At 37.9% G+C, this 18,734-nt stretch overlaps 1 protein-coding gene across 5 annotated transcripts in view; it reads left to right on the top strand.

Moving 5' to 3' along the window:
• The window catches only part of OSBPL3 (oxysterol binding protein like 3), an 82,784-nt gene that overhangs the window by 30,457 nt on the left and 33,593 nt on the right, over nucleotides 1–18,734 (top strand). For 4 of the 5 annotated variants that reach the window (XM_071560948.1, XM_071560951.1, XM_071560946.1 and 1 more), the window contains one exon: nucleotides 10,680–10,903. In XM_071560948.1, coding sequence (XP_071417049.1) covers nucleotides 10,811–10,903 — 93 coding nt within the window. In that variant the 5' untranslated portion in view covers nucleotides 10,680–10,810. Of the gene's footprint in view, nucleotides 1–9,565; nucleotides 9,651–10,679; nucleotides 10,904–18,734 lie in introns of those variants that run through there. The other variant, XM_071560947.1, reaches the window with a different exon arrangement.

Below are 18,734 nucleotides of genomic sequence, written 5' to 3'. Positions count from 1 at the left end.
CTTCCAAGTGCCATTGGTCATTCCGAGAGATACTTTTTAATGTGATGTCCTGTGTAAATCCTTGTTATTTTGGGATAACAACAGTAAAGATTTGAGGTTTTTTGACATGTTTTATGATAGGATCTCAAAAGAGTGTAACATAATGTTGGGAGAAAAAATTGGATGCATCTTATATGAAAATATTTTTTTTACTGAAATTACCATTCACAGAATTTTTTTTCTCATTTCTCTTCCAACTCTTCATGGATTTAATTTTGCTACCATTTCACAAGTAAATGCATAGAACAAAATAATGAAATTCAGTTCTGTTTTAACCGTGTCTGTATTGCATGGATTTATTCTTTTTCAGAAGACAATGTGAATTATAACATTGCTTTAATGTTTGCAAATGTCAAATTTTCTGGTCAACACTTGATGACAATTCTGTAGTTTCAATATTGGACAGCCTTTGAAAAGACAAATTTATGTCAAAAGTGCAATTTTATGTAATACACTTTGTAAAGGTATTTTTTCCTTTATGCATGCTACTTTTGGTAATGTTAAGATGTACTTGAATACATTTCTCAAAACTTTTATGTTAATAGTATCACTTGGTGGCAAAATTGTGGGAAACACATTCAATGAAAGATGCATATTAGTAAAAGTTAAGGGGAAAAAAAATTAGGTCAGCATGGGTGAAGTAGGCGTGAGTGCCATCTGTTAAGAAAATAGCTTTCAGTATTTTGTTTCCTGCAACTTCATATGTTGTTATTTTAGGCATTTTTATTTAAAAAGACCCAAACCTTTTAGTGCCTTCCTCTAAGAAATTGCTTTTTTCTATTTTCCTTTTCAGAAATTCATCAAGAACATTATATGAAATAAGACTTGTTAAATATGTCAGAATGCACTTTATTCATTAACCATAATTAATCACATTTAATCTGTTTTTGTGCTGTAAGTTCTGATTGTCTAGAAAAGCCAGTACCGTATGGCAGCACTTGAGAAACAATCACAAAACTGATGAGAGACTGGGAGGCAAGTAGAGAGATGGGAAAAGACCAAGAATAGTGGAACTCTTGTAATATTAAACTGTTCAAGGGAACTCTACATCACTCATAAACACTTCTGTTTATTGTTGCTTTTATAGCCTGTAATTAAAATCCAGTTTTTTAGTTGCAGTTCAAGGATAACCAACCTCAAAAGTGCTATGAAGCAACCAAGATGCTAGACTGAACACATCATAAAACCCTTCACCTTGTCTTCTGCCTTCTCTGTGGCCTGTTTGCAGTGACTGGAGCTGAAGTGAAAAATGAGGGTACTCATTAGAAATAAAAAAATAAGGATAGCTATGTTGTAGCATCTTTTCACCAAGTTCTTTGTAAATTATTCATTCTCTCATATTGCTGAGGCATCCTAATTAAAATCTTCTATCTTTTAAACCTCTAAAAATACTTGAGAATGAGAGCATAGTTTAAACTTTTTTAATCATGCTGAATTTCATTTGTTTTTAATTAAATTCAAATAGGTATCTGCTAGCTTGCACTAACATGAATCTAAATGTAGAATCAGAGTTTCAGAACTGTCAGGATCAGTTTAAAATAACACTGTTTCCACTTGATCATAAGTTGGTGATGACCACCCCTGTAATTTTGGCCAAAGCAAGGTATGTGAACGACTCCCTGTGGCAAATGACAAGCCACTGAAGTGGATTAGAAAGGACTGCTGTGATTTTTTTTTTAATACTTTTAAAAGAATGTTCTTTATTTTTTGGCGGAGGAAATACTGATTTCCAGAAAAGGGACAGTATCTTGCTTGGGAGTAAGAATTTCTTTAATTACTTTGGCAGTTTCAAAATGAATATGAATTTGTGCTCTAACCTGTCAGTGGAGAGAAGACACTGAGCTGCTACTGAGACCCGTAACAGTTCTCATCAGTTTTAACTCTGAGCTCTGTTGCTGAGGGCAGGTCATATTTTTACACTGGGACATCATAGTGTTGTAGACTTGTGTAAACAAACTCAGTGCATTAGAACTCTATAGATCCTCCTTGTTCTGGTTTGTCTGCAATAATCTTAATTGAAGCTTTCTTTTTTGGCTAATTTCTGAACTTGTTTTTAGATTTTGTACCCTTGTAGCTAGGCAGAGGCAAGACAAGCTCTGAACGTGAAAGCACTTATTCTGAAATGGACCCTCTGTTGTTCCCTAACATGGGTGTGACTTCTGCACCTGTGTGGTTTTTCTTCCCTTTTCAAGGTCAAAAGTTCTCTTATGAACTCTGTCCAAGTTGAGCCTCTATGGTAACCCTAGCTGGAGTTGTCTTTCCCTCCAGCATTTCGGAACTTGAGGATATGATGATGGGATTGTACCATTTGAGCAGGGGAGAGGATCCCTTTTAGGGTCTGTTTCGTGTTCAAGACCTGGCCTATTAACCAGTCAGAGGCCCTTACCTCTAGCCTGCATCTTTTTTGGCTGACCCAGCTATTCTCATTGATACTTTCCCATTTTGTATTAATTATACAAAACATTGCATGCAATAATCCAGATTTATAATCTGGGTTCCTATGTCTCTCTGCTTTTAAGTCTCCTTCAGTTCATCTTTACGCTATGCCATGAGGATAGTGTTGCAGAAAACTTGATCTGTGGAACCTCTTTTCTGGTTCCCATTGTCAAGGTGTTCATTACAATCATAAATATGAATGGATTTAAGACCAGCTGTGACGCAGAATCTTGTAAGAGCATCGCTTACTACATCTGACTCATGGTTCCTGTCACCTGCATATACGTACGTGAGTGATGCGTGTTTCCAAGCAAAAGGACAGTTGCAGTCTGTCGTCATCATCCTGTCTTGTCCTTGAAGAGCTTCAGCCAAAGCCTTAGCATTTTTAATTTGTATATAAATCAAACACATTTCTGTGATATTTAGATTTAGATTAGATATTAGGAAAAAATTCTTTCCTGTGAGGGTGGTGAGGCACTGGAACAGGTTGCCCAGAGAAGCTGTGGATGCTTCATCCTTGGAAGTGTTCAAGGCTGGGTTGCGTGGGGCTCTGAGCAACCTCGTCTCATGGAAAGTGACCTTGCACATGGCCGAGGGGTTAGAACTAGGTGATCTTTAAAGTCCCTTCCAATCTAAGTCATTTGATGATTCTGTGGTTCTGTGTATACTTTTTTTCTTAATATCGGCTTTTTTTTTTTTTAATTTGAAAACTTGGAATTTACAAACTCTTACTTTTTGACATTAATAACAAAAACTCTTAGCACTTGTAGTACTAATTGTCCTCAGTATACTTCATATGTAATTGTTTGCTACAACACATCTCAAAAGTGTCAACATTTTTTTACACATTGCGTGTTCAGAAACAGAGTGTTAGGAAGTAGTGGCCCCTTGCCTAAGGTGATGTTAGAAAGGGTTAACACTAGTCTGCCAACACCCTCATTCAGAATATTACACTCCTCTTTTGATGGTTCAAGCTATCTTAATTTGAAAGACCTTCTGTAAAGAAATAATCTGCATAATATTAAAAAAAAAAGCTGTAGCACTGCATTTGTAAATACTAATGTGAAGTACACTGAAAAAAGTGTCCTGGAATGGACTTAGAGACAGAAGCCTCTAAAGATACATTAAGCCACTCAAGAAAAAAATGTGACATTTTCATAACTTGTGGTCATTACACTTTATAAAATGTGTAAACTGATTTCTGTGCATCCTGGGAAGAACTGAATCTTGTTACCATGGGTATTAATGTTAATGAGATTTAAATTGAGGTAATAGGTCTGCTTATAAGGAGAAATACTAAACATTGTCAAAAGGAAGTGCTATTTCATTTTTACTTTTTTTCTTTTAGGAATTAAGTGACATAGGCAAGATAAATTACAATTCCAGTGTATTATGGAAAAACAGATATCTAGGGGGGGATCCAAATGCACTTTAGAATTTGACTCGATGATCCTTGTGGGTCCCTTCCAACTCAGAGTATTCTGTGAGATCTGTGAAGTGGTTTTGGTGGGGTTTGGTTTTTGATTTGGTTGTTGGTTTTGGTTTTTTGGGTTTTTTCTTTAGGGTTTTTTTTTAGAAAGTAGATGATGCCAAAGTGTGTAAGGAATAACAACACATCAAAATGGGCAAAGCAGGTTTGTTGGATCCTGTCCCTCGTTAATGAGCACATCTGACTCTCCTGCATGAGATAAAGAATCTCTGCTGTGTTTGCTGTTCATACCTCCGTCCTGATGTTGTTCTTCATACGTTTGTGAGGATCATTCCTGGGCCACCAAAACTTTTCTACTAATTCTATTTGCTGTTCCACCTGAAAGCAGAGGTTTGGGTTTCTTTCTCCATAGTTAAACCAATTATGTCAGCTGGTTTAATAAAATCTATTGTTTTATGTGAGCCTTGGTGGATTCGTGCATCTCACAGTACTATGCAGTTTATCAAATCACAAAAAAACAGTGTGGCTCAAAGCTACACAGATGCCTTCAATTATTTGCCAGAAAGGTGATGTCTTTTTCTTGATGTGCAGGCAGTGCTGTCTTAAGATCTTGAATTACTACATGCTGACAGACTCACAGATATTTCCAGAACTGACATTGTACCTATCTTAATGAATCCAGGAAAACAAACTGTGTATTTTAGTAATATTTTAGTAATAATGACTGCAGTTTTGAAAAGGAATAAGCCTCAGGGCACAGTAAAAGTACCATTGTTTTAGTGAACAAAGCAAAGCTATAAGTAGTAAGAGCGAAAAATGAAAGACAACCAAGATCCTGTCAAATGTTTCCCACTTTGGGATGTTGTCACTAAGAGATGGGCCTTTCCAAGGTGTTCAGTACAGACTGTAAAGTGATACCATGTGCCTGTTACTTTCCTTACTGAAAATGATAATAATCTTGTCTCTTTTTTCTATGGCCTGATCACCCTTTGTAAGGTCTTCTCTAGATGAACATCACTTCCAGTGCAAACAGACCCGCTACTGCTTTGTTAATTGAGCAGAGGGAGGACTGTCAACCTTGTTAGCACTGCTGTATGCAGTGTACTCCTCCCAGTATAGGACTTGATCACAGCTGAGTAGCTGCTGTTTTCTGCTCCATCCTCTTGACAGGGGGACTGTGGACCCCTCAGTTACTGAGTCTCAAAACATTTCCTGTGGTCCCCAGCTTTTGGCTTATCAGTTGAGTATTTAGAGCTGGAAGGGGGCATATGAGACCTCTCTGTTTGGCAGTGTGTGCTAGCAAGCCCTGAGCTGCCAGGCAAGCTCTAGGCAAGGCTGTTTCTGAAAGGGGCAATAAGAGAAAAAGAATTGTTATTTAGGACATGACCATGAACTAAGTTAATCCTGTTAGTTATGATTCTCAACTGCAATTGAAAGTTGGGTGGAAAAGGTGGTATGACAACTGACTAATTACTGTAATAATACCGTCATTACTGCATGTATTCTTCTGTATCACTAATCACCAAGATTTTTAACATATCTATTAGCATATATATTCAGTATTTTTTAATAAAAGTGCAATCTATAGCAGATCTACTGGGGGGATGGGAACTGTCAAGATTATGTATTTTAAATTAATCATGTTGTGTGCCGTATTATAGTCAGTTTCTATGGCAGATGTCAGGAAAAGGTGGCATTTTTATATGTACTTATATTTCAGGATGCCAAATGACCTATTTCTAAATTTATGTAAGATTTTTCTAATGTAAGGATTGAATTATCCACCCCAAGGGTTAGTGAAACAGCAGATAATTGCTTTGCTTCAGGAGAGTCTAACTAGACTTGACATCGAAGCATGTTCTTCTTTGATGTTTTTCGTGGGATGTATTCTGGATTGTTTCTGGGGCTTTGTTTTGTGGGGGATTTTTTTGTTTGTTTTTTGCTTTCTGTGCAATGGAACATACAGGATTTTCTTTCATCAAGTGATGAGCATCATATATGATAAGCAATCTGGTGTTAAATATGGTATGTTAGTTTGTCTAGGTTTTCCCCTTTCCCTCTCTGTCTGTATCTTTCTTGATTAGACAACTAGGAGAGTTTTCTTTGAACTACATTTTCCTTTTTTGGGTCACTGAAATAGCATGATTTAATCGCTACAATAGCCTTCTTAGGGAGGCAGACTAAATGGAACCGTTTCTTTGCATCATGGACTACTGCAGAGTACTATTTGTTCACGACTGATGAAAGCATCTGTTCAAGAGAGGTTGTGACTTGGGCAAGCACCTATCTGATGAAAGGCAGTTCTGAAATGCTTCCTGCTGTTGTTAGTCTCCCTAAGCTGTTTGAACTTTGTTTTCAAAGATAGGTTTAATAACCTAGTTGTTTTAAACTGTTTTATGTTTGTTTCTGCAAGTTTTCTTTTGTAAAGAAAATAGCAGCAGAACAGGATTTATGTGCTTTGACCTTGAATAGTATGACTCTTATGGTAATTCAGGAATAGCAAATACCTGCCTTGAGAAGATATCTCCAATACTTGTACATGGTGTATCTGTAGTCTATAAATAATTCTTTCCTATTTTGAGCCAGATGAGACACTGGGATAGATTAAAGCTGGCAAATAGAAATATAACAGAGAAAGACATGAAAGCAATACTTGGAAAAGACTACTGCTTTGTTTATCCAGGCAGATGTGAGTGAATGTAATTTTATAATAGCTACAGAGCAAAGGTTTCAGGACAAATTCTTTTTTTTAATTCTGTGAAAGTCACTCAGTGTTGCTTGCAACTCTGATTTGGATTGCTCAGTTCTGTGCTTGCTGTGTCCGCCTGATTCTCATCAGGCTTTCTGTTGTTCCTATTCTTCTATCCACAAAACCTTAATTGACTGCAGTTATGGAGCAAGACATATGCTTCCCCCGTTTTGCCACTCAAAATCTCCATAGTGTTCCTTCATTGCTGAATCAGCTCTGAAACAGCTGTTAAGACTTTATTTTTCTTCCAGAACCATAGCAAAAATAACTGCATAATGTTGTGTTGGGCTTTTTTTACTGCAGTTTTACATATTTTTTTAAATTTAGCTTTCTCTTCTTTTGTGAAATGTGGAAAATCTTGGACTTTGCTGTAAGCTTATTGCTTTGAGAGTTGTGGGAGATGCTTTGAACCCATGCAATTTTAAAGGTTTGAGGATAACCTGGGATAGTACTAAAAAAAAAAAGGTATTCCTGTTTTACCTAATATCATATGTTTACATTAGCTTTAATTGACGTAGAATGATACAGCTCTTAGCAACAGATGATAAGTAGAGATAAGTGCTGTTTATGGGGTTAGGATGTAGCAGCTAAAAGTAATATTTGATACTCATGTATTCTTAATTCTTTAAAATGCACCTGGTGAGGTCATTTGCAGAAGTACTCTTGGCCTACTTTTGCAGCTGTTGACTTTATAGCAAAGAATTAGGCCAATACTTAGCTCTACTGTGAAAATTACTGTCCTAAATTTATTTGGATTTGCCTCAACCTCACACCTTTGATTTGTCTTTTTGGAGTAGACCAAAGTAAGTGGCACTGTGTGCTCCAGAGAAATGTTGGAACAAATATAGTTCTGAGGCCATCCTGTAGCATAAAGAGGAGCAAATTGTAATGAACCTGAAGCAACTGGATCATGATGACCTCAAAACATCAATTTTAGTTGCAATCTTAGCTTAGTTAGCATAACACTGATTTTATGCCTGCTTTGAAGCTGTGATTGCTCTTGTATCTGGTGGCTTTAAGTTCCACTGGCAATGTAAAGTATCAGTAGGCCCAGAGAGGCCAAATTACTGCTGCTGGAAGCCAGAATGTGAGAGTCAACTTGGGATGCAGGATCAGTGTATTCTCACCTTCGTAGAAGAATAGGTGACTTATTGTTGAAGGGCAACCACACAGGGTTTGGGTTTTTTCTTTTCCTTCTGGAAGAAAATTTTAAAAAAGGACCACAAAGTAGTTGCTGGAGCATGCAGCATTTTTTACAAAGGAGTTGGGGCCATAATCATTATTCACATAAACTTTCATATTCAAATCTGGAAGTCTCAAGATAGTAAGTTAAATTACTGGGAAACATTAATAAAATAAAGCACTTTGGAGAAGGGCATATTTCATTTCTGTGTTCTTCAGAGCTGATAACAAAAGCCTTTCCTTCAGTCCATGCAGTAATTAATTTGAAAGAATAAATGGAAATTCAAAAGCACAATTTTGGAAGCAGGCTGACAAAATACTTCAGATGCTCTCTGCCAGATTTACCCCACCTGTCTCCTGCTCCTGGTTCAAGCAGCTCCTGTTAGGTAGTGAGTCATCTTCAGCTCATTTGAGTTCTGGAAAAGTGCCCATCTCATTCTCTTTGATTCCAAAAGGACAAATGACATTGCCCTAGGAGATCTTAAGTACTTTCTTAGGTGGCATAAGTCTATGTCTATATGATATCAATGTTAGCATGTAGAGCAATGCAGTAAAAGTGGATCCTTTTAGACAACCAGTTAAATGTGAAGACCCAAAAGTGACCCTTGGATGAGACTAGTCAGGACTAGCTTTAGTGTGGTGTTGTGGTTTCAGTGCTTTGAACACTGGATGCACTCCTGGAACACATTGAATCCAAAAGAGGTTTGGTTTCTGTGTTCCAAGATTGCCCTGCAGTGCAAACCTAATTGTTACAGGAGATTGCAGTGGCAGTACCCCTCTGCTCTGTCGTAAAATTGTGCTCTGGCCAAACCTTAACCTCATTTGGACTCCACACCAAACACATGATGTTAGAAATACTCCTCTGATTATATGGCTTCTCTTTGTACTAAAGTTCATGAGACCTCTTGATTGTTTTCAGTTACTTGTCAATTTCAGGACATCACAACTACTGTGCTGTGTGTTCAAACAGGCAAAGGGCATTGTATATCTTAAATGGAGTGTGCCCTGGAGATATACCTGCAAGATACTGATGGCAGTAATTTTCAGTGCATTTTGCTGCAAACTAGAGCCTGTTTCTTGCCATGAACTCTGCCAATCATTGCCAAAACGCTACAGAGTCACCAATGAAAGCTGTGACAAGGTTCTCATTCTGAATGTAGGCTGGTAAAGAGGACAGGGGGTTATCTGAACAAACATTGTGTTCCACAAGAAAAGCACTTGCTGCTTGGTAGTTTCAAGTGGGTATCTGAATGATGAGTTTGCAGGAAGAGTGTTTCTGTTCCTGTTGTGAATATTTGGCTTCTGATTGTTAATACAGATGAAACTATTTTGCTAAATGGAGCTTGCAAGTATGGAAGCAACTTATCTTTTGTATTTATTCACTGTTAAAAACCCGAGATACTTCTAGACCTCCTGAAAAAAATAAAGTGAGACAAATTGAAACCTGTTAAAAGTCCTAGTCCTTAGTGAAATGCCACACAAATTTATCTTCCAGATAGGAAGAGACTTTAACCTATCCAAAATGCACTGCTCCTAATTTCAGTCATTATTTAAGTCTGAAGTCCATGTGCTGGGCCCAAACCACACAGCCCTTGCTATCACATTGCTGTTCTGTTCTGTTTTCTTCGGCCCTGCGTTGTGCTTGCTGCCTTTGTACCTGCCTGATGGTTCCTGGAATATTTTCCAGGCTGACTCATCGGTGGAAGAGCCCCAGGAGAGCTCCCTTTCTCAGCCTCACCTGAGGAGGCTGGGGCTGCATCCTTACTGTTGCTGAGCACAGATTTACTCGGGTGGTAAAAGAGTATTTCTAACTAGGTAAAGTGAATGCTGTAAAGAGGGACTGTTTCAGGTGAAAAGAGGGCGTGTTGATTGAAATGTTAGAGTGAATCATATTGCTAGAAAGGCTAAGAAATTTCCCTTCTCTTTTTGGGACCTTCTTTACCTTCCTCATTGGTGGTTCTTGGACTTGTCCTAATTGCAAATTCCTTTCCCAAGACAATAAAATTTGAAGTGATACACAATTCATACAGCTTCTCCACCATGCCAAGTTTTGGAAAGCATCATCCTCTTGGTATGGCCTCTGCTTGTTTTTTTTTAAAAATATGCAGTTGCCATGACAACTCTTGCCCATGCTGGAAATTTGTTCTTGCAAGTTTCTGGCATGACTTTTATTTGCGTATGCTGCAAGAAGCACTGTTATTAAACAGACTGTTAATTATTCTTCCAGTCACTGACTGAGACAACTGATGTGACAGTAGTTAAAACTTTCTGATTCCAGGTAAAAGTGGTCATGTACAGCTCTATGCGGCTGAGTTTTCATGCTCACTACTTTTAGGTATCCCTTTTTATTAATATGAAGGTTTTATTTTTTTAGTTACAACCTGAAGCTGTGCTTACTTGTTTAAATTGCCAAGAAACTGAGAAAAAAGAGCTATTTTTTTGATGACACACCATCATTTTTGTGAAACATTTTATTAGATGCTTTCTTCTTATTATGAGGCTATTTTGGTCCATTTCATATAGATATTTATTATTCTCTTTGCTTGTCTTTATTAATCTCTTTTAATTAATTAAAATCTGTAGAAAGATGCTTGATACTGTACTTTGTCCTCTGAATAAATCACAATTAAAACATGTATTTAGGATCCAAAATTCATGTAATTCCCGTTTGAGACTTGCCAATGTATCTTAAAGTGAATTAATATCTTATAATGTACAGTACAGTGATGAGCAGTAATGCTCTTAACTTGTATTACCAAAGGCTTTATTATGAGCCATTCTACAGGAAGGCAGGAGGTGACAGTATCTGATAACTTGGCTTTTTGTTTTGCTTTTCCCTTTTAGGAGTTTCCATGGGACTGCATTTGGGTAAAGGATGAGCTCAGTGTTTCTCTGAGGAGTCTTCCAACATATTTTCTAAATTACCTTTTAATGGTGTTCCAAGTGAACTTACATGAAACAACTCGTATTGGATCATGAGTGAAGAAAAAAACTTTGGTGCATCCCAGAAGATGTTGTCTCCTTCAAGAAGTACTAGCAGCTGCTCTTCCAAGCAGGGAAGTCGACAGGTAATGCAAACTTTTTTATCCAAACTGAAAGCATTTATAAGATTGGGTGTTACTTTTATTCTTGAATATCAATAAAACTCTTAAACCCTGTTTTCCTGTTGCTTATTTGTTTTTCTTTATGATTTCTTAGTTTTCCTTACTCTTTTTGCTTTGTTTTGGTTTTGTTGGTTTTTTGTTGTTGTTATTGGTAGCAGCATCTTGCTTTGAGTCAAATGCAGTAAACTTATATTACTGAATAGCAGGCATGTGTAAAACTGGAATGCTAACAGTAAGTTTTGATTTCTATCCTGTTGTATGTATGGTGTCTTTATAGTGAAATAGAGTGTCTGTAGTGTCTTGATCCTGAAATCTTCCCTATAAGGTGCTACTTCTGTTGTAGAATATTGTGTAATCACTCGGTTTATTTCAAGTTCCCAGGGAAAGGTGTGCATGCATGTGTGAAAGATAATACATTTTTCAGAAACCTGGCACAGGACTCTTTGAATGCCCATTTGTGCTGGTTGTTGCTGTAGATCTTAGGCAGGAAAATATTCATGTAAAATTTATGCATCTGGGTACTTAAGGTAAAGGTTGCTTTGTTTTCTGCAGAGATGATGCTATTCTTTAAACCTCTTGATTACAAAAGGCATGTCTACAAGTGTTTGCATCTGATAGATGAGGCTGCTGAAGAGAGCTTTTGTTTGTGGGCAAGAGACACTGACCTGCAGCTGCACTAAGAATTAAGCTTAAACATGCTCTATCCATGCTTGCAAAATCGTGAGCAATATGCTTAACATAAACTTTCATCTATTCAAGTGCTGGCTTAGTGGAGCTCTTAAAGCTGCCTCAGGCTGAAATTTTAATTGGAATAGAGCATCCCAGTCCCTCAAATGCTTTGCAGACCTCAGCTGTGTTTTGAAACAGCACCTGCTTTTCTGGGACTTCTGGCTCTGTGCATACAGTTGGCAAGGCAGACAAATCTCTGAACAATTTATGGCTTTTAAAGTGCTGGTTTTATATACTGAGAAATGAAATCCTTGCTTTCAGGATGTCGTTTTTGTTTTCTGCAACATTATTTTTCATATCCTCTGTATGAGATTACCTTTCAAAAGTATAATTTAGAAGATTTCATATTGTCTGTTTCAACAATTCATGTATATCAAGTGCTATCATGTAGTATTTAAATAATTAAATTTACATAAGCATGACTAAATCCACTGATGTGTTATACAGCCAATATGAGCAGCCATACTTATGCAAAAGTAATTTCTTCAAGAACCTCACTTACTGCCATTATAACATGGTAAAATCTGTCTAGCTTGGACTTCTGATACTATTATTAGTGGGTCCTATTTCTTATCCATTTTGTTCTCACCTGCTCTCTTTGGAGAAAAGGAAAAATTCTGTAAGGTTTAATGTCATCTTGTCAGTCCCCAAATTTTTACTCTTTGACCCTTGTGCAGAAAAGCAAGGTGACCACGAAGCAGAGCTAAGATTCTACTTGCTTTTTTTTCCTATACTGTCTGAAAATTTACAAACACATTTTCCAGAAATTTCATGTAATTTTTGAAGTTCCACTGACTTTTATGATATTTTTAAATAGGGACTTTTAAACCTACAAGGAATACTTGAATACTTTCTCTATTTCTTTCTTTCCTAAGTGCAATAACACTCTAGCTTATCCTATCACTCTGTTTACATCTTTTGAAGTGATCTAGAGATCTTCCTTCAAAGTCAAGAAATTTAGAAAGGGAAAAAAATTAATTCTAAGTTAGAATTTATTTCAGCATTGTCAGTGTTTATGTGCATGGTTGTGTATTGCTGCTTCTTCTTTAATTCCCTGATGGTTTTGGTGTTTTTCACATGGCTGTTTTTTCAAACTGAAGTTGTCTTGCAGTTTGCAGAACTGTTTTGCTGGGAAAAACAGATTAAATAAGACTTAAAGAGAAAAAAAACCCTTTTAAATAACATTTAAACATGCAGTGTGGTATGCACTTTGGGTATTTACTTGAAAATAATGTCTACGGGTCATTTTCCCTTACTTTTTGAATGTATTTGTTAATTATAATTTGTGATGGTAGCATGTTTCAGTGAATGTTTTATTAGCTAGACTTTTCTGTGCTGCATGTGGGAAGATAGACCCTTAGGTCTAGCAGAGACAGTACTCTGCCAGACATACTGGCCTGGACACTGCAGTGTTTTGGTGATGAACAGATATCTTCTCCCCTTTCCTGTTCTCCAAAAGGCCCTGGTCTTGTAGACTGTATAGATCTTTACCCTGCCACACAGATTACCCTCTTCTAATGGTGCAAATCATATAATACGTGATATATTATAAAATCTAAATTGTTGGTGTGGACAGCAAGAATGTTGACATCTTTCTTGCATCCTGTCCTTTTGCTCTCTTCTTTCCACAGAGGATTTCTTATGCTGGATTGAGTACTTTGATTTATTTAATTTGGTTTATATAATTTATATATTTTCTCTGTTTCTTGTATTAGCAAACCGGAGCTTCGTAGTCTATCCCTACTAATACCCACCTACACAGGGTTGACAAGACTGGGGATGAGTGATGCCAATGCCCGAGAGTTATTTAATTTGCCCTTTCCATCTGTATATCAGTTTAAATGACTGCACTTTAAGTATTCTATTAAGAAAACAGCAACAATCTAAAGTTCTAGAAAACTGTTAAAAATCCCCTAATCCAAAAAGGGCCACATGTGCAACAGCTTCCAGCAGCTTTTTGTTTGTCTGTTTGTTTGGATTGGTTTTGGGTTTTGCTGGTGGAATAGTAGAACATAACACACTTACTGATACTTTTTTATCAATAATATTGTGAAAGTTTAAAAGATGTTGCCATGTGCTGTGCAGGTCAGGGATGGACATGCTATGATTTTGTTATTCTTGCCTTCCTCATGGAGAGCTGCTTATTCCTCCTTCAGACATTTACATCTCTCTCGGAAACTTTCAGAACTAGGCTCATAGCTTGCAGGTTAACAACAGTTCTGCCTGACAGGTGCTTTTCTCTGTGCTGCTGCTCTGATGCAGCAATTCTTTGAATCCGATTAAGTAGACAGACATTGTAGAAAGTGTAAAGGTAAGGAGAGTTAGGGCGAGGGGAGGTTTGCCCAGAAAATAGCAGGATCTGCGATGTGAGTCTGTGTGATTTCCTAGGCACAGACTGTTGCTGGTGTACACTAGCACCAAGTGACCTGAGATTGGGATGTGGAACCACAGTAGTGCAAGGCTGCTGAGTTTGCGGAAAGTTTGTTATATGTTGGTGTGCTGCAGGTGTGGAGAGTGAGTCCTGTGATGCAGAAGATGGGCCAGAGCTCAAGAGGAGTTGATTTATGCAGGGCTGCAGGACTGGGAGACATCTACTTCCCTTCCTACATTTGGTGCCCATTTCAGGTCAGGTGTAACACATTTACAGTGTGAACTCAACAGGTGAAAAGGTAATCCTTTTCCACTAAGTCCACCTTTGCCTTGAAGCCCCATGGCAAGTTGGAATCTAGTGCCACTTCTCACCTCTTTACTTATCTCTGCCTCTCTCCTTCAGTTATGGAAAGGGATCTCTTCTACAAGATGTGTAGAAGACAAGCAAACTGTGTTTTGGGAGGAGAGAAAACTGATGTTGATCTTATTCAAATTTAAGTTGACCTGTGATCCAAAGAAGATATACCGCGGTAGTTATTTTTAAGTCTAATATGTTAGCTAACTTTTAAAATAGATCCACTAGAGAAAAGCTTTATGACAGGGCAACCACTTAAAAACCCCCTCATATTACATAAAAGAAATTTAAATAATTTCTGCCAATTTTATGAACCGTAACAAATGCTGTAGTTGCAGCTGATGCCAACCCTTATCCTCCACAAAGCAGGCTTCTATTTTTGGCACTTAAAATATTTGGTACAACTGACTGCATTTTGCACTGGAAGAAAGTCTGGCACTGTCATCTGTTTCATTCAGGGAGCTGAAACTGCAAACATCAGCCTGAGAGCTGTTCAAAGTCATTACTTCACAATTTCTCCTGAAATAATTTGCCATGAGGAACTGTGTGGTGCAGAACATTGCAAAAAATGAGGAGGTTTTATCACCTTGAACAAAAAAAAATACTACATTTACCTACTTTATCATGACATTTACCATTTATCTCTGAAGACCAAACTGTATCTTTGGTTTTTTTTTTCCACAGCCACAGAACAGGTATAGGTCAAGTAGCATCTACAGGGTGATTTTTCAGTGCAGATAGGAAACTACCACCTCTAGACCCCAGAGAAGTAAAGATTTTGTTCCTCCCTTAGCCTTGAGTGAAATTTCTTTCTGGGCAGCAAATGCAATGTTGATAATTCTGTGTGGATTTTGGCCCATAATGATGCAAAATATCTTTTGTAGTGCCATAATTTTAAGACACAATCCATCTGGACATCAGACTTATGCTAGAATTTTTAATGCCATTCATCTGGGAGTTTTGGAGGGTTTTTTTGAGGGACTGTCATTGTTGGTTAAGTTTTTGCTGTGGTTTGGGCTATCTCTTTCAGTTCCCTATTGTGGGATAAGAATCAGCAAAAGGCAGCATAACCTGAATGCTTTCAGGAAATCCTGTATCTCCAGTTTGCTCCTCTGCTATTTCAGACGTATGAGTACAGCTGATAATCAACCAGCTTGATTAATTTGCCTTCATTTTAGACAGTAAGCAGTTTTCTTTCACATCTGCAGCTGCTTCCAGCAATAGCCAGCTGACAGTCTTTCCTCATTCAGTAAGGTGTCAGATCTCTCACAAACCAAAATCTTGATCAAGATGTGTAGGTTCTGGGTCAAGAGCAAATGGATCCAAAAACCACTCACAGCAGCAGTGTTTTGGAAACTGTGAGAATTTGGCTGTTCAGATGGGATAGGTTTTATTGTTCTGGAGGGATGTGTATGGAAGAGGACCAGGTGCTGATAATGCATCATTACACCTTGCATGTATCCTGCAGGTCCCCGAACTGTTAATTCTATGAGCTTTTCAGAGGATCCATTTCTAATTCCACTAAGCTACCTTTACATAAAGTTGGCAAATGAAGTGTGAGGTTTCCAGGGAAGAAAGGTGATCAGGAAGTTTGCCTTTACCACCTGAGATCTGGCAGACCATTGAGCCTGCTTGATGGGAATTAGTGCTCCCACTTCAGCTTTTCTTCACATTTCCAGACTTTTTAATTGTGAAAGCACATTCTAGGCCACTTCGCTGACCTGAAGAACAGTGTTAAGTGTGGCTTTCGTTCAGGAACATGAGACACTTTGGGTCTGAACTGCAGGAGAGACCCAGACAAAATTGGAGTTGTAATGCAGGCCAGGATGTGCTCTGTACTTTAAAGTTTGATCTAAACTGTTAACACCATGTATATTCCAGGTAGGTGTAATTGGCTGAGCTGTTTCTCAGCTGCTTCCTTCCTCTTCAGTTTATACACTCAATATAGCACGGGTCTGTCTCACTTCAGGAGTCCTGTTCTTTCTAAGTCCATCCTCGTAGCAAGATGAGACCTAATTGCAGCCTTTCTGAGTACTTAGTGAGCTTACCAAAAAGATGGAATAGAAATTTTTATATGGGCAGATAGTGATAGGACAAGGAGGAATGGTTTTGAACTAAAACGAATGGAGATTGGTATTAGATGATGAGATTCTTTACTATGAAGGTTGTGAGGCACTGGAACAGGTTGTGCCCAGAGAAGCTATGAATGCCCCATCTCTGGTGGAGTTCAAGGCCAGGCTGGATGGAGCTCTGAGCAAACTGGTCTAGTGAAGTGTCCCTGTTGATGACAGAAGGGTTGGAACTAGATGATTTTTAAGGTTTCTTCCAACCCAAGATATTCTAGATTCTGTGAATCTGGAGTCCTATGTTTTCCTTGATTGTGCTCAAGGTTCTGCTTGGTGCTTGCAAGCAGACCACCCAATCAATGATATGTCATGTTTATACTTAACCAAAGCCTGTGAGAACTTGATTCCAAAGCTGGAGAAAGTTGCTTTGTATTATAGGTACAATACAATACTAGAATATTGAAAAGGAGCTACTGTTCACTGGTCTTGACTACTACCAGATTAATTCTCCATGGAAAAGCTAGGTGTTTGGGTACTGCAGTTTAATATATTTTGGCAAGGCAAAGAAAATAGCTTGCTTGGTAATTGGGCAAAATAGCTTTTAAGCTCTTCTGGCTAATTTCAAGAAGAAAAAAACAAAACCATAAACACAACATTTTCCTTAATCTTGCAGGTCCTCGTGCTAGTTCTTAATTAGAATTATCTCTCATTAATTCTGTCAGGTTTCTTACATTTTAAAATGTTTATCTTTATTCAAGTCCCCAGTTTGAAATCAGCTAATGTCAAGATTACGTTTTATACCGGCTCATTTAGTAGATCATATTTTCTGAGAAGATGAGACTTTATCCACATGTTGACATTTAAGCAGCAGTAAGTTCAGGTGTTAGTGTAAATTGTAGCATTACACTGTATTTGATGATATTGAAAGAGTCTGCTCTCTGTCATTATAAGAGTCCCAATCCTTGTGATTATATAATAAGGGTCAATAAATAATCTTTACAGAAAAAGGAAGCATTTAATTGCCTATATTTAAAATTATGTCAAAAGAGGTGATGGAACATAATTTCTTTTTGGCTTCCAAAAATGTGGGCTGCAACGTTCTGTCAAAAAAAAAAAAAAGGGCGTGGGGGGAATGTGTGAGGGGAAGGTCCTTTTGTGGAGACTTAGGTCTGTCTTTGCACGTGAAGAGCTGTTGAACAGCAGCTCTCAAGCCCTAGGCAGCTGTCCTTGCATGGGCACGGGCAGGCTCTCTGCTTCATCACCCTGGGAAAGAGCAGAGCTGTTGGACTGAGCAGCAGAGTGTGCACTGCTGTGGCTGGTGTTGGGCTGATGGGGCTCCTGACTCCCGGCAGCCTCTGACTCAGGGTATCCCTGAGTAACTTCTGTGCTCGCAGATCTGATACCATGGTAATTTACCCCAGAGCAGAAAAGGGTTCATGATTATTGATAATTCTGAGTAAGTCCCAAAGTAGTGCAAATTAAAAAAAATAAAGAATATGGAGTGTACCTTCTGGTTTTCAATAGAGACAAAATGACTCCATCATCGTTGGTTAGAAATAATGGTATCTAAGGATCTGTCAAAATATCTCGTAAACTGGAGGAAGGAGTAAAGAAGTTATTTGTTATACAACTGATAGGGGTAAATTGCCAAGTCTCTGTTGACCTGTAGGGACCCAAAATATGTGCCCTGATAAAAATTTTGGTTAGGGCAACTGCACTTTTGACTTGCATTTAGCCAGTATGACATCACTGGGTGGTCTGTGGGATGTTGAATGACAGGAGCTGCTCAGCCCCACATTTCTGATGTTTGCAGCTTCTTGCGTAGTGAGTGTTGGGAGACAACTCAAAACAGGAAAGCAGAGCAGCTTTCCAGTTTGTTCCATTAAGTGCAGCACAAGATAAATAATAAAGAAGTGGTGGAGTGCCAACAGTAATATGATGGGATTAAAGAATGTATTGTTGAAGATGGTTTGCTATAATGCCTTATTTAACAAGTAATGCATATATTACCCAATGTATTTTTTTTTCTAGGGTTATAGAGGTAAATTTTAAGGATTCTAGAGCTGGATAAAAGTGGACAACTAGCACTCACTCTTGCTGATTTTTGTTTCATTTTCCTTCATTTTTGTTTTGAGGGGTAAAAAAAGTCCCTTAAAAAAACCCAGTCAAGTTTTTTTGGGGAATACTTGCCTCAGTATCTTACAGGGAGGACCATGAGTACTTACCCACCTGCTATAGATCTGTTTTCCCTAAGGTGTTTCATACTAGAGTTTTT

This window comes from Pithys albifrons, chromosome 7, assembly GCF_047495875.1.
Source record: "Pithys albifrons albifrons isolate INPA30051 chromosome 7, PitAlb_v1, whole genome shotgun sequence".
In the NCBI taxonomy this organism is placed as follows: Eukaryota; Metazoa; Chordata; class Aves; order Passeriformes; family Thamnophilidae; genus Pithys; species Pithys albifrons.
The sequence above is the reverse complement of the archived record's forward strand: the minus strand, read 5'-3'. Positions and strand labels throughout refer to the sequence as shown.